The sequence below is a fragment of the Felis catus genome, chromosome B2 (genome assembly GCF_018350175.1).
Source record: "Felis catus isolate Fca126 chromosome B2, F.catus_Fca126_mat1.0, whole genome shotgun sequence".
Classification (NCBI taxonomy): Eukaryota; Metazoa; Chordata; class Mammalia; order Carnivora; family Felidae; genus Felis; species Felis catus.
In genome coordinates this window covers 17,724,796-17,748,101 of record NC_058372.1, presented here as the reverse complement: position 1 = coordinate 17,748,101, position 23,306 = coordinate 17,724,796, and the positions used below count along the sequence as shown (strand labels likewise).

The following is a 23,306-nucleotide window of genomic DNA, read 5'->3' as shown; positions in this document are numbered from 1 at the left end:
AATTCTCCACCATCTTAGCTCCTCTTTGTCTCTACCCCAATTCTCTCTTGCTGCTTTAAATTTTTTCTTTATAGCTACTTTTGGTCACTTTAATTAATATGCATCTTGTTGTGAATTTTAGGTGATTGAATTTTTGGGAGGGATCTTGGGTTGAACTTAGGATGGAATCTCTGTACCTCCTGGATCTGGATATCTGTTTCCTTTCCTTGATTAGGGAAGTTTCCAGACATGATCTCTTCAAATTTCTGCTCCCTTTTCTCTCTTCTGGGATTGCCATAATATGAATGTTACTATGCTTGATGGAGTCAGAGTTCCCTAAGTCTATTCTCATTTTGCATAGTTGTTTTTCATTCAGCTTAGACTTTCTATTCTGTCTTTCAGGTCATTAATTCATTTTCTGCTGCATCTAGACTGTTATTTATTCCATCAAGTATATTTTTCAAATTTCATTTATTGAGTTGTTCATCTCTGTTCTTTTTAGTCTCTGTGTTAAGGGTCTTACCGATGTTCTCCACTCTCAAGTCCTGTGAGTATCTTTATGATCATTACATTAAATTCTCTATCAGGCATATTACTTCTGTCTGTTTTGCTTTGGTCTCTTGGTTTTGGTCCTATTCTTTCACTTGGGAGATGTTTCTCTTACTTCGTCTGACTCTGTGTCTATTTCTATGTGTTAGAAAAGTCAGCTACTTCTCTTGTTCTTAGGAGGTTCTGTTCTGTAGTGCCCTGTACTACAGTGTCCCTTGTTCCCCAGGGACTGGGACTTCAGGGATTGTCTCTTATTTGTTTTGCATATGCTCTGCTATTGAATCTTGGCCTCTTTTACCTTTAGTCCAGATCTCTGCAGATCTCTCCTGCCCTAATGTGGGCCAGCAAGGTGTTTGGTGGTCTGCTTGCAAAATGAGACCCACCCATGCCGCTACTGGAACTGAATTCCCACAAAATGTGGGAGTCAGGAGATGTGGTATTGGCGGTGTTTGTGCTGGTCTTCTGGGGAAAGGGGTCTGTCGCGATGGGGCTGAGACCAGAGTGACTCAGAAGGGCTGATGCACTGAAGTATGTGGGGTTGGGGGTATGGGATATTGTGGTTTGGTGCAAGCAAGTTAAATAAGGAGTGCCAGGGCCACTTAGGTGACCATTGTTTATGCTGGGGCATGAGGGAGGGAAATAGCATCTGCCAGCTCCCTTGTTGTTGGAAGGGTACCCTCATGATCCCTGTCCCTCTAGGCTGCTCCCTGAAATGAGCAAATCACCCTCCCACCTGCCCCCAGCATTATTCATATTCCTAGTTCTAGCTGTATATACACAGGCTTTTCCTCCTGTCGTCTCTTTAATGCTGTCTCTCTAATGTCATCTGGGCTCCCCCAGATCAAAGCTTGCCAATTTTTAAAATTCCAGGCTTTAAGTCTGGCTGATTTTACAAACTTATAAATTCAGTTTCTTACTTTCAAAGGCAAATGTTACAGAGATCTGTCCTCCCTATTTGTGGGCTGCCCAGTGCCGAAGTCCGTTTTCTGCCCTTCTCTGCAACATTGGTCCTATTCCTGCTGCAGATGGCCACTGTCCATTTTACTCCCAGAACTTGTCTTTGCCTTTCCTACCTTTGATGTGGCCTCTTCCCTACCTTTAGTTGTGTAGTTTGTTCTGTCAGTCTTGGAGTTGTTTTGGGGGTTTATTCTGACATGGTTCTTGTCCCCTTGTATCCACGGGACAAGATGAACTTAAGGTCTTCCTACTCTACTATCTTCCTAGCCAACTCCCCAAACTGATGGTTACCAGAGAGGAGATGGGGGAAATAGGTGTACTCTTTAATCCCCATCCCCTATCGAAAAGTGCGTTTATTCTATATGCTAACTAACTGGGATATAAATTTAAAAATAAATAAAACAAAAAATACATTTATAATGATGAAAAAATAAATGATACTAGATATAGAAAACCCTATAGTTTCCACCAAAAACTACTAGAGCTGATAAATGTAAAGTCAATATGCAGAAATCTGTTGCATTCTTTTATAGTGATAATGAAGCAGGAGAAAGTGAAATTAAGAAAACAACCCCATTGACGACTACACCAAAAACACTAAAATAGGCAGGAATAAACTTAACCAAAGAGGTGAAAAACCTGTACTCTGAAAACTATAAAACACTTATAAAAAATTTCAAGTTGATGCCAAGAAATGGAAAGACATTCCATGCACATGGGTTAGAAGGACAAATATTGTTAAAAACGTCTATACTACCGAAAGCAATCTATACACTTAATGCAATCCCAATTAAAATGCCCATGGCATTTTTAATGGAGCTAAAACAATTCTATAATTTGTATGAAACCATAAAAGATAGTGAATATCCAAAGCAATCTTAAAACATAACAAAACTGGAGGTATCACGATTTCAGACTTCAGGTTATATTACAAAACAGTAGTGATAAAAACAGTATGGTGCTGGCATAAAAATTGACTCAGATCAATGGAATAGAACAAAACCCAGAAATAAACCCACAATTATGTGGTCATTTAATCTTTGACAAAAGAGAAATGGATATACAGTGGGAAGAGGACAGTCTCTTCAACAAATAGTGTTGGGAAAACTGGACAGCCACTTGCAAAAGCATGAAACTGGACCACTTTCTTTCACCATATACAAAAATAAATTAAAAATAAATTCAAGACCTAAATGTGAGACCTGAAACCAAAAACATCTAGAAGAGAACACAGAGAGCAATATGACATTAGCCTTAGGAAAATTTCTGTTTGTCGCCTCTAGAGGCAAGAGAACTATGGAGTAAAAATAAACCATTGGGACTACTGCAAGATAAAGTTAGTGTGTGGTGAAATGTTCAACAAAACCAAATGATAACCTACAGAATGGGAGAAGATATTTGCAAATAACGTATCCAATAAAGGGTTAGTATCCAAAATATATAAAGAACTGATAAACTTCAACACCCAAGAAACAATCCCATTTAAAAATGGGCAGGTGCCATGAACAGACATTCCTCCAAAGAAGACCTCTGGATGGCCAACAGACACATGAAAATATGCTCAACATCATTCATCAGAAAAATGCGAATCAAAACCAAAATGAGATATTACCTCATACCTGTCATAATGGCTGAAATCAAAAACACAAACAGCAGGTGTTGTTGAGGATGTGGAGAAAAAGGGAACCTCTTGCATTGTTGGTGGGAATGCTAACTGGTACAGCCGTTGTGGAAAACGGTATAAAGTTTCCTCAAAAAAATTAAAACTGAAATACTATATGATCCAGTAATCCCATTACTGGTTATTTACCTGAAGAAAACAAAAACACTAATTTGAAAAGATATATGCACCCGTATGATTATTGTACCACTATTTACAATAGCCAGGATATGGAAACCAAGTGTTCATCAACAGATGAATGGATGAATGTTAAAAATAAAACTATCCTATGATCAAGCAATCACCCACCTGGTATTTTCCAAAAACACAAAAACACTAATTCAAAGTTATCTATGCACCCGTATGTTTATGGAAGTTATTTACAATAGCCAAACGATGGAAGCAGCCCAGGTGTCCTCTTGTGAACTAATAAGTTTTAACATAAAATTAAAAAAAATTTCGAATATGCAGAACAAAGAAATGGTTGAGATAATTTTTAGTGTATACTTCAGTAGCATTAAGTACATGTACTTTGTACAACCATCCCCACTAGTCAATCCATGGAACTCTTTATCTTGCAAAACAAACTCTTTACCCATTTTTGGTATAGTTGACATGCAGTATTTCAGTTGTACGTCCTAGTGATTCAACAATTATATATGTTTATGTATAAATTGGATACGTTATATAAATCACATAGTATTTCTCTTTCTCTGACTTCTTTCACTTAGCAGAATACCCTCGAGTTCCATCCATCACAAATGGGAAGATTTAATCGTTTTATGGCTGAGTAATATTCCATTGCATATTGTACCATATCTTCTTTATTTTTTTAATCTGTCAGCGGACACGAAGGTTGCTTCCATATCTTTGCTATTGTAAATAGTGCTGCAGTAAACACAGGGCACATGTGTCTTTCAAATTATGTCTTTGTTTTATTCAGGTAAATACCTGGAAGTCGAATTGCTGGGTTGTACGGTATTTCTATTTTTAATTTTGAGGAAACGGCATACTGTTTTCCATAATGGCTGCACCAATTTACATTCCTACCTTTTCTCTACATCCTCACCAACACTTGTTATTTCTTGTTTGATACTTGCATTTCCAACAGGTGTGAGGTGATATCTCACTGTGGTTTTGATTTGCATTTCCCTGATTAGTGGCATCTCTGCATGTGTTTGTTGGTCATCTTTATGTCATCTTTGGGAAAGGTCTATTCAGGTCCTCCACACATTTTAGAATTACTTGTCTTTTTGGTGTTGACTTATATCAGTGCTTCATATATTTTGGTTATTAACTCCTTACCCGATAAATCAGTTACATGTATCTTCTTTCATTAAGTAGGTTGTCTTTTCCTTTTGTCAATGGTTTCCCTTGCTGGGCAAAAGCTTTTTATTTTGGTGTAGTCCCAATGGTTTGTTTTTGGCTTTTGTTGCCCTTGCCTGAGAAGACCAAGAAAAATATTGTTATAGCTGATGTCCATGGGTTTACTGCCTATTTCCTTCTAGGAGTTTTATGGTTGCAGTTCTTCTGTTTAGGCCTTTGTTCCACTTGAGTTTATTTTTTTGTATGGTGTAAGAAAGTGGTCCAGTTTCATTCTTTTGCATGTACCTGTCCATTTTTCTCAACACCACGTATTGAAGAGATTGTCTTTTCCCCATAGTGTGTTCTTTACTCCTTTGCTGTAGATTACTTGACCATATAACTGTGGGTTTATTTCTGGACTGTCTGTTCTATTGATCTGTGTGTCTGTATCTGGGCCAGTACCATACTGTTTTGATTACTAAAGCTTTGTAATATAATTTGAAATTTGGGACTGGGATACTGCCATTTTCCTTCTTTTTTTCTCAAGGTTGCTTTGGATATTGGGGGTCTTTTGGGGTTCCATACAAATTATTCCAGTTAAAAATACTCTGGTATTTTGATGGAAGTTGTATTGAATCTGTAGATTGCTTTGGATAGCATGGACATTTTAACAGTATTATTCCAATTCATGAGCACAGTATATCTTTCCATTATTTATATCATTTTCATTAGCTTTCATTAACATTCTACAGTTCTCAGAGTATAGGTCTTGCACTACTTTGGTTAAATTTAAGGTGTTTTTTTTGGTGTAATTTTATATGGGTTGTTTTAACAACTTCCCTGGTAGTTCATTATTGGTGTATAAGAATGCAACAGATTTTTGTACACTTTGTATCTGCAACTTTACTGAATTCATTTATTCTAATAGTTTTTTGGTGGAGTCTTTATGGTTTCTATACACAGAATTATGCTATCTGCAAATAGTGACAGGTTTTTTTTTTTAATGTTTTATTTATTTTTGAGACAGAGAATGTGAGTGTGTTGGGGCAGAGAGAGAGAGAGAGGGAGGTACAGATTCTAAAGCAGGCACCAGGCTTCAAGCTGTCAGCACAGAGTCTGACACAGGGCTTGAACTCACGAGCTGTGAGATCATGACCTGAGCTGAAGTCGGGTGCTCAACCAACTGAGCCACCCAGGTGCCCCGAATAGTGACAGTTTTCCTTCTTCCTCATGAATTTGTGTTTATTTCTTGTCTGCTGCAGCTAGGCCTTCCAGTACTATGTTGAGTAAAAGCGATGATAGTAGGCATCCTTATTGTCGCTGATCTTAGAGTAAAAGCTTTTGGCCTTTCACCGTGGAGTAGGATATTAGCTGTGGGTTTGTCATATGTGGTTTTATTACGTTGAGGTATGTTCTCTTTAAACTTACGTTGAGAGTTTTTATTACAAATGGATGTAGAATTTTGTCAGATGTTTTTTTCCGCATTTTTTGAGATCATCATATTACTTTTACCCTTCATTTTGTTAATGTGTGTATCACGGTGATTGATTTGTGGCTATTGTACCATCCTTGCATTCCTGAAATAAATACCACTTGATTGTGGTGAACGATCCTTTTCATGTGTTACTGAATTCAGTTTGCTGATATTTTTTTTGAGGACTTTTGAATCTATGTTCATCAGGAATATTGGTCTGTTTTTTTTTTCTTTTTGTAATATAACTCTGTACCATTAAACTATAGCTCCCAATTTCCCCCTCCCCCATCCCCTAGTCTGAATATGACTAGCCTAGGTATACCATATAAATTTGTCCTTTTGTGTCTGGCTTATTTCACTTAGCATAATGTTTTCAAGATCCATTCGTGTTGTAACTTTTGTTAGAATTTCCTTTCTTTTGAAGATTGAATATACACACATACCACATTTTGCTTATCCATTTATCCTTCAGTGGACACTTGGGTGGCTTCCGCCTTTTAGCTATTGTGAATAATGCTGCTATGAACATGGGTGTTTGAATATCTGTTTGAATTCCTACCTTCAATTCTTTTGCATGTATCCAGAAGTGGAATTTATGTCAAACAGTCTCGTTTTAATTTTTTGAGATTCTCCGGAACAACTGCATCATTTTATATTCCTACTAACAGTGCACAAGGGTGTGAATTTCTCCACCTCCTGGCCAACACCGTTGTTTTTGATAATAGTCGTGCTAATGCACATAAGACAGTATCTTTCTGGGGGTTTGAGTTGCTTTTATAATTACTGATGTTGAGATTCTTTTCATGTGCTTATTGGCCACTTGCATATGTTACTTGGAGAAATGGCCAAGTAATTAAATTTGCTTATTTATTGTTGAGTTGTAGGAGTTCTTTGCATATTTTAGATATTAACTGTATCAAATATGTGATCTGAAAATATTCCACTCTATGGGCTATTTTTTCACTTCGTTGATTATATATCTTGGTGCACAGAAGTTTTTAATTTGATAAAGTCCAATGTATTTTTTTCTTTTGTTGGCTATGTTATTGGTGTCATACTTAAGAAATCGTTGCCGGCAAGGTCCAACGTCATTTAAGTTTTTCTCTGTTAGGAGGTTTATTGTTTCAATGATTATGTTTCAGTCTTGGATCTATTTTGAGTTTCTTTTTGTATTTGTAGAAGGTCCAGCTTCATTCTTTTGAATGTGAATTTCTAGGCTTCTCAACACCATTTGTTGAAGAAATTATTCTTTCCCCCGTTGAATAGTTTTGGTATCTTTGTCAAAAAATCATTCGGCCATATGTGAGAAAGTTTTTTTTCTGTGCACTCCCTTCTATTATTGGTCTGTATGTCTGTCTTCGTGGCAGCACCGCAGTGTTGTGACTGTCATTTTGTAGTAAGTTTTGAAATCAGGGAGTGTGACGTATTCAGTTTTGTTCTTGTTTTCCAAGACTTTTTTTTTTTTTTTTTTTTTGCATTTCTGAGTTCTTTGGGATATCATATGACAATTAGGATGGGTTCTCTTCTTTCTGAAAAAATTAGGATTTCTATAAGGATCGTATTGAATTTGTAGAATGCGTTGTGTAGTATTGGCATCTTAATAATATTGTATTCTAATCCATGAACATGGGATATCTTTCCATTTTTCACCTCCTTGAGTCTATGCCTAAATAATTTGTTTTTGATGCTGTTGTAAATGGAATTATTTTCTTCATTTCCTTTGCAGATTGTTCTTTATTGGTGTATAGAAACACAACTGACGTCTCTGTGTTCATTTTGTATCCTGCAACTTTGTGGAAATTATTCTTTTTATGTTGATTATTATTTTTGAGAGACAGAGACAGACATAGCACAAGTGGGGGAGGGGCAAAGAGCGAGGGAGACACAGAATCTGAAGCAGGCTCCAGGCTCGAAGCTGTGAGCACAGAGCCAGACATGGCACTCAAACTCACAAATCATGAAATCATGACCTGAGCCAAAGTCAGATGCTTAACCGACTGAGCAACCCAAGGAGCGAGCCCCTGGTGGAAATTAATTATTAAAGGACTAATAAGTAAATGTAACAAAATTGAAGCATACAAGATTGATATAAAAAATCAAGTTTCTTTCTGTATGCTAGCAACAATCAAACTTTTTAGCATCACCATTTACAATAGTATTAAAAATGACATAGATAAGGATTAATTTGGCAAAAGATTTGCAAGACTTTTACACTGAAGAGTACAAGGTATTGCTAAGAGCTATTAAGGAAGATCTGAATAAATGGAGAGAGATAACTCTCTCTCATCATGGGATAGCCTGAATGTTGATAAGATGCCAATTTTTCTCAAATTGATCTCTAATAGGTTTCATACAAACCCAGTTCAAATCCCAGCAGAGATTTGTGTTTTTGTTTTTAGAAATTGGCAAGGTATTTTTAGATTTCAGATGGGAATTTAAAGAACCTGTAACTCCCAGAACAAATTTCAAAAAGAAATACAAAGTGACTAATATATTATGTATTTCAAGACTTTGTATAAAGCTAACAGTAATCAAGAGAGTATGTTGTTGCCATAAAGGTAGATAGATAAGTGGAACAGAGCGGGAAGTCTTCCTATGCCTATATGGACAACTGCCATGTGACAAAAATGCAAAGACAATTCAGTGGAGAAATCACTTTTTCCAACAAATGGTGCTAGAACCATTGACTCTCTGTATATGCAACAAGATCGATGGTATTTGGTCTTTACATTCCAACACACACACACACACACACACACACACACACACACACACACACACACACAAATAACTAAAAATCAATCATAAATCCAAATGTAAAAACCTAACTGAAAGAAAGCATAAGAAAACATCTTTGTGACCTTCCATTAGGCAAAGATTTTTTAGATATAACACCAAAGTGCGGGCCATAAAAAAACAAATCGATAAATTGAACTTAATCAAAATTTAAAACTTTCAAAAAAAAATCTAGGAGAATGAAGGGAAAGGATACACACTTGCAGAAAAAACTGGTAAAACCTGTCCTTATTAAAGGACTTGTACCCAAAATATGTTAAGTACTCTCAAAATTCAATAACAAAACTACAACCCGGTAAAAATATAGGCAAAAGATTTGAACAGTCACTTCAGTAAGGAAGATCTACAGATGATAGATAAGTACTTGTTCAATGTCATTAGCTATTAGGGAAATCAAGATTAAAATTATGAGATACTAGCACACATGTAGTACAGTGATTAAAATGAGAAATACAGACTATGCCAAGTGTTGGTGAGGATGAAGAACAACTGGAACTTTATACACTGCTGGTAGTTTTTTAAAATGTTAAATATGTACGTGTCTTACAGTCTCGCTACTCCACTCCTAGCCGTCTACCCAAGAGAAGGAACAGCATATGTCCACACAAATGAGTGTTTAGAGCAGCTTTATTTGTAATTATCCTGAACTGGAAACAACCCAAATGCCCATCAACAGATGAGTGCATAAACAGATTATAGTACATCCATATGACGAACTACTCAGAAATAAAAAGAAATAAAAAGTTGATACACACAACTGAATAATCTCCAAATAATCATGCCAAATGAAAGAAGCCAGACAAAAAAGAGTACACGTTGTATGATTCCATTCATATAAGATACTAGAAAATGCCAACTAATTTATAGAGGCAGAAAGTGGATCAATGGTTACCCAGAAATATGGTGCGTTAGCTTTTTCGTTTGTCTTTGATTTTGGTTTTCATTATGACAAAAACACTTAGCGTGAGTTCTACCATCTTGACACATTTTTAAGTGCAGAGCACAGTATTGTTAACTGTAGGCACAGTGTGAAACAATGGATCTCTAAAACTTATCCTGCGTCTTACACAACATTATACCTATTGAAAAATAACTCCATATTTCTCTCTCCAGCTCCTTTCAGTAACCTCTCTATTGTTTCTATTGTTTGACTATTTTAGATATCGGATATCTAAAATATCAGATATGTAGATATCACGTTAGATATTCTAGAAGTAGAAGCATGCTCTATTTGTCCTTTTGCGGCTGGCTTATTTTATCAAAATGCCTTCCAAGTTTATCCATGTTGTTACATATTTCAGGATTTTCTTTTAATACTGAATAGTATTTGTGTGTGTCTGTCTGTAAGTAATGTATATAATACCACATTTTATCCATATTGTCTCCATAACTTGACTATTGTAAGTAATACGTAAATGAATATGGGATTGCCAGTATCTCGTCAAGCTCTTGATTTTAATTCTTTTGGGTGTATACCCGGAAATACAATTGCTGGATCATACGATAGTTCTACTTTTAATTTTTTGAGGGATTTCTATATTGTTTTCCATGGTGGCTATACCATTTTACGCTCCTACAAACAATTTGTAAGTGTTCCAATTTCTCCGCATTTTCACCAACACTTGTTATCTTTTGGGTGTGGTTGTTTTTTTTAAATCACAGCATATATCCAATAAGGAGTTAATTACCAAAATACCTAAGGAACTCCTACAACTCAATAGCCATAAAATCAGCCCAATTTAAAAAGCGGGCAAAGGACTTGAATAGACACTTCTCCGAAGACCATAAATGGCCAGCAGGTATATGAGAAATTGTTCAATATTCACTAATTATTGGGAAGAGCTTTCTTGTTGAGCTTCCTTGTTGATTCTAAGGAAGAGCCGGGCAGGAAATGCCATTCTGCAGCATTGCCACACCTCCCTGCTTCCCTGCTGGTTTTAACTTGGCCTTCCCAGTTCTCTGTATGCCTGGCAGAGAAGAGTCCAACAAAGATTCCTTTGCTTTAAAGAACCAGTTGTTGTCTGGTAGAGAATCTATAGAAATGGGTTATAAGATAAGAAGTCGGTCTGCAGGATTGGGGGTGGGGGGTACCTCCCACACACTGGGCTCACAATCAGACAAAGGGCACAGAAAGGGGGGAAAAATGTCTGGGCTGGGCAGTGAAGGGAGGGAGAAGGCAGTGTTGATACAGTTCTGTTCATCTGACCTATTTTGTTTTAGGGCAGATTCTGCTTCCGAGGCGGAGAGAAAGCCAGAAACAAGGATGTCGGTAATGGAGTAACTTTACTTGTCTTAAGGCAGTCACTTTCAAAATTTCAGTTATTTGCAAGTCGTCTTCAAAATGTGTCCCCGTGGGGCGCCTGGGTGGCGCAGTCGGTTAAGCGTCCGACTTCAGCCAGGTCACGATCTCGCGGTCCGTGAGTTCGAGCCCCGCGTCGGGCTCTGGGCTGATGGCTCAGAGCCTGGAGCCTGTTTCTGTATCTGTGTCTCCCTCTCTCTCTGCCCCTCCCCCGTTCATGCTGTGTCTCTCTCTCTGTCCCAAAAATAAATAAATGTTGAAAAAAAAAAAAATTTAAAAAAAAAAAAAAAAAAAAAAAAAAAAAAAAATGTGTCCCCGCCCTGGTCACTTATTATCTCTAATTAAATTGATCTGAGACTTATCATAAAAAAAGTATTTCCCTTTTAAAACGAAAGTCAGTTCTTGCTTTGTTAAAAAAGATTAAGTAGGAGAAAAGTGTTAAGGACCCTCTAGCACCTGTTTTATTTATCCTGAATTGAATCAGAAGTGTTGATGAACTGAAATGAAATTCTTTACTGTGAGTCCATAACGTGGTTTTTTTTCATTCCTATTTGCACCAACTTACACCCTTTCTGTGTGTCTCTCATTTCAGGAAGCACACTGCTCCAAGTCCATAGTCAGTGCATTTTAAAAACTCTATAATGAACATTAAATGAAATTTTTTAAATTGAGATCATGGGCTTTCATCAAGTTAAGTCTCCATCTGGCTTGCTTTTAGCAATGGTCCTCACTCTCTGCTGCTCAGTCTTTGAACTGGAAACACGCTAGGAAAGCTGATGAGACTATTGGAGCCTGGGTCCCTTCCCCCAAAGATTCTGACTTAACTGATCTAGGGTGATGTTTAGGCCCTGGAAATTTTTAAAGCTCTCCCACCCCCACGATTTGAGCAGGGGAGGGGCGGAGAAGGAGACACAGAATCTGAAGCAGGCTCCGGGCTCTGAGCTGTCAGCACAGAGCCCGGCCCCGGGGCTTGAACTCACGGACCATGAGATCATGACCTGAGCCGAAGTTCGATGTTTAACCAACTGAGCCACCCAGGCGCCCCAGGCTAGTCTTACTTTCAAAAATACTTTGAGGTTTAAATAGAAATTACTCCCTTGTTTGACTTTAGGTACTCTAAATGAAATGCTTGTCATTGCAAAAAGTATTTTTATAAATTCTTCTGTCACTTGCAATAATATTTTGAAGTTAAAAGTGTTGGGATGATATTCAGGTATGTCAGCTTCTGAACAGTCACCTGTGGTCTCTTCAGTTGCAACTATTTTTGATGAGAGAGGACTCCCATCCCTCACAACAGCAGTTTGGTTGAGAACTGACTGATGAAACCTGTTCTTTTTCTCCCCTCTCCTTACTTCTCTGCCTTTACACTACAGGAGAGCGCAGTCTTCTAGAAGGAGTTACCGGTCTTTTGTCTGACCCTGTAGCGATACGTTTAAATTGTACATAAAGGACACTAACACCCTGTGAATAGTGCTCATTTCTCATCTGTGCTTGTGAAAGTTTAATTACAGGAAACACCTCTTCTCAGAGAGTGATCAGGATTCGAGTACTGGGACCAGTGAACTATCTTGGACCAGTAACCAAAAAAGGAAATCCCTAAGACCGTATTCCGGGAGAAAAAAGACGAGAATTAGAAGTAGTGTGAGAAGTGAGTTTGGTCCGTGTCTTCTTTCAAGTCGTTTTTCAAATAAATCGGGCATTTTTCAGTTATGTGACGGAAGGAGGGAGGGTACCAAAGACAAACTGATTATGTGCCCTCCCTTCCTTGCTATGATTACGTTGGAAAGGCCAACATGTACGTCCACGAAACCATACGAGAGAATGTAGAATTGACCGATAATTAAATATGAGCTGCAGATAAATGGGGCAGGAGTTCAGATAAGGATCATCTAACATGAGCTAGAAGAAGGAGCTAGGAGAAGCTTCAAGGAAGAGGCAGGTGGGATTTGAGCTAATCCTTGGGAAAGACCAGCACTCAGAGAGGTGTGCAGAAGAGGAAATGGTTTAAATGAGGTAAAATTATGAGGACAAATTGACGTGAGGACAGCATCAGAGGTAGGGTCTGGAGCATAAAATTCATGTCGGGGGGTGAGGTCTCAGGAACAAGGTGGATATTACAAAGGGATCTTAAGAGCTACACATGTGAGCACGCTTCAGAATGTGGGAATCACTTCTAGTATGGGCATGTATAACCGGGAGAGAGGGAGAAATGAATTTTTGTATGTCTCATAAGCAAACTTCCCCGTTGTACACTTCTTTTCTTTTAGTTTTGCCATTTTCCCCTCCCAGCAGCGGCAGTGACCATGAGAAGGACGAAGTAAGTAAATTTGATCTGGGCTGCCATGTGCCCCTAGGGCATTAGCATGAAACAGTTCAATCTGTTTAGGGTTAAATGTCATTTATTTCTCAAAAAAAAAAAAAAAATCTTCTTTCAGGAATAGGAGAATAACCAGTAGTTTGTTGGTACATAAATCGCTGTCAATAGAAATTGCAAGGTCTTATAAATGGTTATTTAGCGTGAATCTTGGGTAAACAGTTAAGGATCTTTCTTCATTGTTGCCAAATTTGTTGAAAGATGTTTATTACAAATGATGCTAAAATCTGGGCTATCCTGACTTCCTGTAAATATATGCTCTCTGAATTAACACTTTGAAATAAACTTCTTGGTTTAATTCTTCCCTTGGTTTTCAGGTGGCTGTTATTTCTAAAGCTTTTAATGACTTAAACATTTAAATCTTTGTAAGTGGTTGAAATGACTTCAGGCTTACATAAATATTGAATAAACCCTCAAAGTTTCTGAATTCACTTTGGTTATTCTTGTTTTAAAGTAACATAGTTAAGAGGGCACCCGGGTGGCTCAGTCGGTTAAGCGTCTTGACTTCGGCTCAGGTCATGATCTCACAGCTTGTGAGTTCCAGTCCCGTGTCGGGCTCTGTGCTGACAGCTTGGAGCCTGAAGCCTGCTTCTGATTCTGTGGCTCCCTCTCTCTGCTCCTCCCCTCCCTGCCACCCCTCTCACAGTCTGTCTCTCTCTCTTTCTTTCGGTCTCTCAAAAATAAACGTTAAAAAAATAACAAAATAACATAGTTAAAAATATTGGACCCTGGGGCATGTGGTTGGCTCAGTCAGTGAAGTATCTGGCTTCAGCTCAGGTCATGATCTCGCAGTTCGTGAGTTTGAGCCCTGCATTAGGTTCTGAGCTGACAGCCCAGAGCCTGGAGCCTGCCTCAGAATCTGTGTCTCCCTCTTTCTCTGCCCCTCCCCCGCTCATGCTCTGTCTCTCTAAGAATAAATAAACGTTTAAAAAAAAAATTGGACACTAGTGTTGTCCAGACAAATTCAAAGCCAATTTTTCCTGTTCATAGCTGAATTACTCCTCTAAATAGTTGGTTTTTGTTCTTTGTCAAATGAACTATATAGGCTACACATATAGTGCCACGTATGTGAGTTTTCTAAGGGGGCGGCTTCTGGGATTCTCAGGGCATCAGCAGCACCGTGCCCACCCGTGCAGAAATCTAATGTGCTTAGTAATCCCATCACAGCTAGTTATCTGTCCCCACCTGCCCCCTTCCATCCACTGTCCTCTGTGAATCTAAGGGACTGTCCTGTTCTATACCGACGAAGATAGTTCATAGTTTAAACCTGTGAGCCAGAGTGAGGACCTAAATATTTGTTTGAATAGTTCAAACTAATAGGAGTTATCCGTTAGCAATAGGCCAAAAGAAAAATTTAAAGTACGTACAGCTTTTGTTTGAAATAACCTCAGGGGCGCCTGGGTGGCGCAGTCGGTTAAGCGTCCAACTTCAGCCAGGTCACGATCTCGCGGTCCGTGAGTTCGAGCCCCGAGTCGGGCTCTGGGCTGATGGCTCAGAGCCTGGAGCCTGTTTCCGATTCTGTGTCTCCCTCTCTCTCTGCCCCTCCCCCGTTCATGCTCTGTCTCTCTCTGTCCCAAAAATAAATAAACGTTGAAAAAAAAAAAAAAAGAAATAACCTCAAACATCAAAGCTTTGAGAATCCATACATTTAAGCTCTGCAACTGACAGGAAGTCTGTTTATTTTCCGGCAAGGGCGTTACTGAGTTTGTACAAATATTAGCATCCAAAATTCATTTCTCTGTGTTGGAGTATAAGAGGATAATTTAGGGCAGGAATCAGCAAACTTTTTCTGTGAAGGGTTAGATGTAAATGTTGTTAACATTCTAGACACAGAAGATTGTAAATATTTTCTGTGGTGACTATACATCTCTTCCACCATAGCGTGAAAGCGGCCATGAACAATACCTAAAGTGAATGGGCGTGTTGCGTTTCAATAAAACTTTATTTATAAGACGTGGTTCTCAAACTGCAGGGATCATCAGAATGACCAAGAAGGCTTGTTTAAATGCAGATTGCTAGGTTCCATCCCATTGTTGCTGACTGAGTAAATAATAGATGGGGCTCTGGAATTTGCATTTCTGTCAAGTTCTGGGGTGCTGCCGATGCTGTGTTCCCTACTTTGAGAACTTTGATTAGACTTATCTTTGAGTTAGAATTATGAATTGATATATGACCATGTGCTTCCAATTCTAGGATCTTATGGTCTTAGTGTTTATTTTCAAATGGAGCAAATCCAACACTTAGAGCATTTAATTTTTTTTTTTTTATTTTTTAAGTTTGTTTATATATTTTGAGAGAGAGCAAGTGGGGAAACGGGTAAAGAGAGAAGGAGAGAGAGAGAATCCCAAGCAGGCTCCACATTGCCAGCACAGAGCCCAACACGGGGCTTGAACCCACAAACCATGAGATCATGACCCAGGTGCCCCCTTAAATTATGTTAAAAGTTATTAGAAATGTATTGGAGTTTCTAAAAACTATTTTGAGGGGTTATGAATGTTAACACTCTTAAAAAGGTACTATATTTTAGGCTAAACTTCTAATACCGCTATGGAAAGATACCTCCAACCAAAATAATTCCATACCTCCAAAAATTTCTGGAACAAAATTTCCGAGTGGTTCTGCCCTTTTAACTCCTGAAGATTCTGCCCAGAAAGCAGGTACCTGATTTTCTGTTGATTTACATAGAAAAAAAACTTATATTTTAGGAAAAATACTTAGAACTGAACAAAAAATTGTTTTGAATATCTGTTAAAAGTACAAATACTATCTTTTCCTTAATTTCCTCATTAGCAAAAAACAGAGGATATTGTTTTAATTTTGCTTTAACATTTGAGATTAGCTTGTGTTCATCTTTAAAGAAGCACAAAAACTTAGGTGATGACTTGTAACAGGGATTGGTAGACTTTTTCCGTAAAGAACCAGATAGTAAATTTTTTTTTTTTTTTTTTTTTTTTTTGCTTTTTGGCCCCTATAGTTTCTGTTGCAACTGTTCAGCTCGGCAGTTGTAGCCCCAGATGAACCACAGACGAGATGTAAACCAACGGGCATGGCTGTGTTTCCGTAAAACTTTATAAAACCAGGTGGTAGACTGGATTTGACTTGAGGGGCCAGTTTGCCAACCTTTGTTCCGCTAGGTGTATCTTAACCTCCACTGTGTTTTATGAAAAACTATTCACATCTTTTGTAAGGCTAGGGATTTTGGTTTGTTCTGCTTGATCAATTCTGCAGCTTAGCACGTTGCCAAGCACATGATAGCAGTCCGTGAGGACGTGACTGACAACCTCTTAGCTTGGCCGCCACCGGGAGGAAAGGAGTAAGGAGAAGAGAAAAAGAAAAATATACTGTTAGAGAGTAAGAGGAAATAAGGAAGTGGAACTATGAGAGGAGGAAGAAAGGTCACAAACTTGAGGTAGTAGGAGCCTTGCCTGTATATTTGGGGCCAGGTGGTGGGCAGCTATGAAAGGGGCTGATTTAGTTGAGGCTCTTGATTTTATCTACAGATCTACAAACCTAATAACCATACATGCCCTGAAAGGTGCAAGTTTTTTTTGTTTGTTTGTTTTCATTTAGTACGATTTTTTGGATGGTCATATTTAATATAGAGACTGACGTTTATTACCTGAAGTTGCTTCTAAGCTTGTTTATTCCCTTGAAACTGTTCTAACACTCAGAACTTCAAAGTCCCCACCCACTGAGCGATCTGTCTTCCTTGGAGCACTCAGAAGTTGAAGAAAATGTATCTAAGGTACTATTTAATTGTTATTCAACTGGTTTTCCAGAACTAATATTATGCTTGCATAATGTACTTATTCCTTCTTAAGGGATGATGTAGCACCATTTGTTTCTTATTTTAATAGACATTTATGGCCTTTTCTTTTTTTTTTTTTTTTTTTTTTGAGACGGTGGACCAAGAATCGTTGACGAAAAGTACTGGGTTCAAACATAAGCTGCAAAACTTGGAAGACAGAGGTGAGAGAACACTAAAATCTTTGCAGAATAAAGCAAAATTAATTTGCTTTTGACAGGCTGGGCTGTTATTCTAATTGCAGCAGAGAAAAATCACTCTACAGAGTGTTGGAGAGAGCACTGTGATCTGCTTACCTGCTCAAAAAGTGCATGAAGGTCAAGGAGAGACGGGGGCGGGGGGTGGTTTGTTCAGGACCAAGAAGTTTCAAGAAGCATATAGCTTGGGGCCAGCTACCTCTTCTCCATCCTCAAAGGAGGCCTCAGTGGGGGCACTTTGCTAAGGATCTGGTCCAGGGGTTCTTTCCACTCCCAAGTGAGTTGGTCACTTACAGTTTATGATAAGGTTTTCAGGCAGGCCTGTTCACAGTGCTGTGAATTAGGATAGTACCTAGCCACTGTTGATGATGTTCCTGAATAGTTTGTTTTCTCCTTACATTTTAAATGAGGTATCCGGAAGATTCAAATGGCTATATACTATACGTAGCATATATTATGTGCGGTATGTCAACACAACAAACATCTGTGAATCAACATCCAGGTTAAGAAAAAGAACATTGCTGTCTCACAATCTTGGTAGGCGCCACCCCAAATCCATCCCTGCCCTTTCCCCCTTCATGGGAGCCCATTAGCCTGAATTTTGTGTTGGATTCCAGTGCTTTCTTTTTTTTTTTCATTTCTACATTGTGATACATATCCTACCTTCAGAAGAGAATGTGAAATATGTGCACAGTTTAAAGAATGGTTCTAAAGCGAACATGTGTGTAACCACAACCCAGAGCGAGAACTAGAATATTGTCGCTGACCTAGCATCCTTCCACACTGGATCATGTTCTGTTACTTCCCTCCATCCCTTGAAGAGATCATGACAGTCCTGACTTTCGTGAAAAGGTTTCTGTTGCTTTTCTTTATTATTCTTTCTTGGTATGCATCCCTAAATAATATGTAGTGTAGTTTTTTTTTTTAATTAAAAAAAAATTTTTTTTTTCACCGTTTATTTACTTTTGGGACAGAGAGAGACAGAGCATGAGCAGGGGAGGGGCAGAGAGAGAGGGAGACACAGAATCAGAAACAGGCTCCAGGCTCTGAGCCATCAGCCCAGAGCCTGACGCGGGGCTCGAACTCACGGACCGCAAGATCGTGACCTGGCTGAAGTCGGACGCTTAACCGACTGCGCCACCCAGGCGCCCCTATGTAGTGTAGTTTTATCTCACGTAAAATACAAACAAGTGGGGTCATACTGTGTAAATTTCATGTGGCCTGCTTCTGGTGAATATCATTTGTAAAATCTATTCATGCTGATGGGTGTGGGTGAAAGCGTATTCATTTTAATCACAGCATAGCATTCGGTTATATGAATAGAGCATATTTCATCTGTCCTAGGGCGGTGGGACATTTGGATTGTTTACAGTTTGGGTTGTTTCTAAATAATGCCACCGTGCAGAATTGCACACGTTTCTCCTGGTACCTATGTGTAAAATGTTCTCTAGGTATATTTTTGGGAAAAGAATTGGTAGACCACAGAGTTTATATATCTTTAACTATTGAAGATGTGCCAAACCAGTTTTCCAAACTGGTTGTATCAATTTGCTTTCTCATCAGCTGTGTACAAGAGTTGTGTTGCTTCATGTTACCCAACCCTTGGGATTTTAAAATTTCTGTGTGTGTTTATGTATGTACACACGTTGAAGTTTTCATTTGAATATCCCCGAATAAGATTAAGCATCATCTTGTATGTTAGCCATTTGAATTTCCTCTTTTGTGAAGTGTCTAAAATGTCTTGCCCACTTGTCTAAAGGATGGTCTTTTTATATCTCTTCCTAGGAACTCTTCATATGTTGAGGACTTGGTTATAGGTCTTGTAAATGTCTTCTTCCACTATGTGGTTTGCACCTTCTCTTTTTGTGATGCTCTCACTGTAGGTTTTTATGGCTGGTTTTTCGGATAAAGTTTTTAATTTTGATGAATTCTAATTTATTAATCTTTTCTCTATGGTTAGCACTTTTTAGTCTTGAGAAATTCTTCCCTACCAAAAAGTCAAAGATAGTCTCATACATGATTTCCTACGTTCTATATTTTTAATGGTGTACATTTCTTATCATTATAGGTGAGTGCCACACATTGTAACATACATTATCACTTTGAAGTATTTTCTATTTTTAAAATTTTTTTCTTTGACCCAAAGATTACCTGGAAATGTATTTCTTTTCTTTTCTTTTTTTTTAAGTTTATTTATTTTGAGACAGAGAGAGAAAGAATGTACATGAGCAGGGGAGGGGCAAAGAGAGAGGGAGAGAGAAAATCCTAAGCAGTCTCCATGTTGTCAGTGCAGAGTCTGACTCAGGCTCTAATCACAAACTGTGGGGTCATGACCTGAATTGAAATCAGGAGTCAGATGTTTTAACCAATTGAGCCACCCAGGTGCTCTGGATGTGTATTTCCTAAATCACAATGGCAGGGGATTTTTTTTTTTTTTTAGCTATGACTCTGTTACTCTTTTCTGGTTTGTGTGCATTGTGGCTAGAGGACACATTGTGGCTAGAGTCTGTATAACTTAATCCTTTGAAATTTTGAGATATACTTTCTGACACAGTATATGTCAACCTTTTTAAAAAGCTAACTTGTTAAGAGAGTATATTTCACAGTTACTGTAATATCTATACAAATGTACATCCATTAAGCCACTTTTCTTAACTATGTTCTTCAAATTTTATATTCTTACTAATTTTTTTCAGTCTAATTGTTCTATCAGTTGTTGAGAGTAGTATGTCAAAACCTCTCATTATGTTTGTGGACTCACCAATTTCTCTTTCTGGTTCTATTCAATTTTGCTTTGTATAAAATATATTTAGGTTCTTATGAATATAAAATGGTGTATCCACATAATATACTGAAATTTTTATTACAAAGTGACTGCCTTTATCTTCAGTAATGTTTTTGTCTTGAAGTTTCTTTCTTTTGTTAAGCATTGGCATGGTATAAGTTTTTTATCCTTTTATGCGTAACATATATATATATATATACTCATGTTACAGATATCCTTTGTAAGCAGCCTATAATTGGACTCCCCCAGCCCTCATATAATAGTATGTATTTTTACTGGAGTATTTAGTCCATTTACATTTAATGTAATACTCCTGTATTTGGGTTGTATCTACCAATTTATTTTGTACTTTCTGTGTGACCCAAACATTTTGTTTGTTTCTCATATTATTTTGCTTGAGTGTTTCTCATTTTGCTTAAGCATTTTATGTATTTTATTCTTAATTCTATTTCTCCTTCTAATCATTTATATACTCTATTTCTTTTCATTTACTGGTTAACTTAGAAATCATAACATACATACTTTTTAAAGTCTAATCAATAACATTATTTTCCTCCTAGATTATGTATAGGAACTTAAGACTCTTGAATCCCATTAGCCTGCCCCAACCACAACATGTGGTAGTGTCCTTTATTTTAATTTTAAACCTTAAGATATTGTTTTATGTAGTAATGTCCATGTTTATACACCTATATATTTACCATTTTGCTTACATTTTTCCTGTGTCTTACACTTCCACATTTTTGGGGACCTCTTTCTGCCTAAAATACATCTTTTGTGAAGGTCTGCTTGTAGGAATGAATGTCTCAATTTTTGCTTGTATGAAAATGCCTCTTATTCTTGAATAAATTTTCACTGGGTAGAATACACATTGATTTGATACACTTATATATTGGAAAATGATTACCATCAGAGCGTTTACCATTTTCTTTTTTGTGGTGAGAACAATTAAGACCTACTCTCTTAGCAACTTTCAAGTATATAACACTAAAATCTGACCTGAGATCACCATGCTGTATATTGCTAACTAAAATCACCATGCTGTACATTAGATCCCCGGAATTTCTTAATCTTATCATTGGAAGTTTGTACCCTTTGACCAATATCTCCCCATTTCCCTCACCTTGTAAAATGTTGAATACTCAACTTTTGTTTATATGTGTTCTTATAAAATAGTAAAGTAAATGCATGTAATTTTATGTAAATGGTATTGTTATATCTCATTTCTTATTTTACTCAGCAGTTTTTAAGATCTATGTTCATTGCTGTAGTACTCCTGTTATGTATCTACTACACTTTGCCTATCCTCTCTCTGTAATGGATACCAATGACTTTTAATTCCATGTCATCACCAAAAGTAATGGACACCATTATGTGTATCTTCTTATGCACCCTAATGAGATTAATTGCTCTCCTGAATGGTATGATTATAAATTCCCACAAGAAGTGCAAAGTGTTTCTAAATTTCTGTACCCCCACTAATAGTTGGCATTATGCAGCTTTCCAAGTTTTGTCAGTCTAATAGGGCAACCTGATATTTCATTGTTTTACATTTCCATTTCTCTGATAACTAAGCTACATATCTCTTTATATGCTTGTGTGTCTTTGGGATTTCTTCTTCTGTAAATTCCTTTTGATATCTCTTGCACTCTTTTTCATTGAGGTTTCTGTCTTGTCTTTTTTTAAAGTAGCTGCTTGAATATTCTAGATGTCAATCTCTTTTGCTTTATCTTTTTGTATCTGTTTGTAGTATTGCAAACATCTTCCAATCTATTGTCTGCCTACTAAAATTGTGTTAAGTTTCTTTACAGGGCAGGTTTGCTCAACTTTAATGTAACCCAATTATTTGGGTTTGTTTGCTTTCTCTCCCCCCCCCCTTTGGTAATGCTTATCTGTTTCCCTAGATAACCAAGATACTCTTTTAATTTTCTTTTAATTTTAGACTTCTGTCTTACACACTGAAATCTCTTATCCAGGTGGATTTCTTAGTTTCATATGGCTTTAGTAATGATCCAGATGTTAAAATCATTTAGTGATTTTAAGTCTTTTGTGTCACCTCTAAATAATTTTTATTGTTCCCCTGGTGTTAAAATGCTTTCTGTCAAATATTAAGTTCCCATATAAATGTAGGTCAATCTCTGGGAGCTCTTTAGCTTTTCATAGGTCTGTCTGGATTATCACACTAATACTATCTTTTTTTTATTACTCTAATTTCATAGCACATCTTGCTATCTAATAGGGAGAGTTGATCCTCTTGACTCTTCTTTAAGGTTGACATAGTTGTTCAAGGAACTTTTATGCTTCTATAAATCTTATTTTCCGGCTTTATTGAGATTTAGTTGACAAATAATGAATAAGGTATACAATATGATATATGTATATGTTGCAAAAGGATTACCACAATAAGGTCAATACATAGGTTACTTCAAATAGTTTTTTTGTGTGTGAGAATTTTTTTAAGATCTACTCTTTTAGCTACTTTCAAATATTCAGTGCAGTATTGCTAACTGTAGTCATCATGCTATACATTACATTCCCCAAACATATTCATCTTATAACCTCATTTGACCATGAAGTATATACCATTTGGCCAACTTCATCCATTTCCTCCCTACCCCCACTATTGGAAACCAACAATTCATCTTCTGAGGAGTTCGGTTTTTTAGATTATACATGCATCATCATATAGCGATAGAGATCATACAATACTTTCTCTATCTGGCTTACTTAGCATAGTGCCTTCAGGTTCCAACCATATTGTCACAAATGCCAGGATTTCCATCTTTTAATCACTGAATGATATCCCATAGTGTATATATGCCACATATTCCTTGTCCATTCATCTGCTGATGGACACTTTCATTATTTCCATTGGCTATTGTTAATAATGCTGCAGTGAACATGAGAGTGAAAGTATCTCTTAAAGATAGTGATTTGTACCTTGTTGCGATACCTCCAGTTTTGTTCTTCTTTCTCATGATTGCTTTGGCTTTGCAGTCTTGTGTGGTTCCATATCAACTTTAGGATTATTTGTTCTGAGATGTGTGAACAATGCTGTTGCTGTGTGGATAGGGATTACACTGAATCTATAGATTGCTTTGGGTAGTATGGACATTTTAACAAATA

General features: G+C 37.4%; 1 protein-coding gene across 3 annotated transcripts in view; it reads left to right on the top strand.

Moving 5' to 3' along the window:
• SYCP2L (synaptonemal complex protein 2 like) overlaps positions 1-23,306 on the top strand; it is a 104,106-nt gene that overhangs the window by 54,130 nt on the left and 26,670 nt on the right. For all 3 annotated transcript variants that reach the window (XM_045057122.1, XM_045057123.1, XM_019830249.3), the window contains 6 exons: positions 10,941-10,989; positions 12,520-12,667; positions 13,287-13,336; positions 15,921-16,050; positions 17,065-17,138; positions 17,293-17,362. In XM_045057122.1, coding sequence (XP_044913057.1) covers positions 10,941-10,989; positions 12,520-12,667; positions 13,287-13,336; positions 15,921-16,050; positions 17,065-17,138; positions 17,293-17,362 — 521 coding nt within the window. The remainder of the gene's footprint in view (positions 1-10,940; positions 10,990-12,519; positions 12,668-13,286; positions 13,337-15,920; positions 16,051-17,064; positions 17,139-17,292; positions 17,363-23,306) is intronic.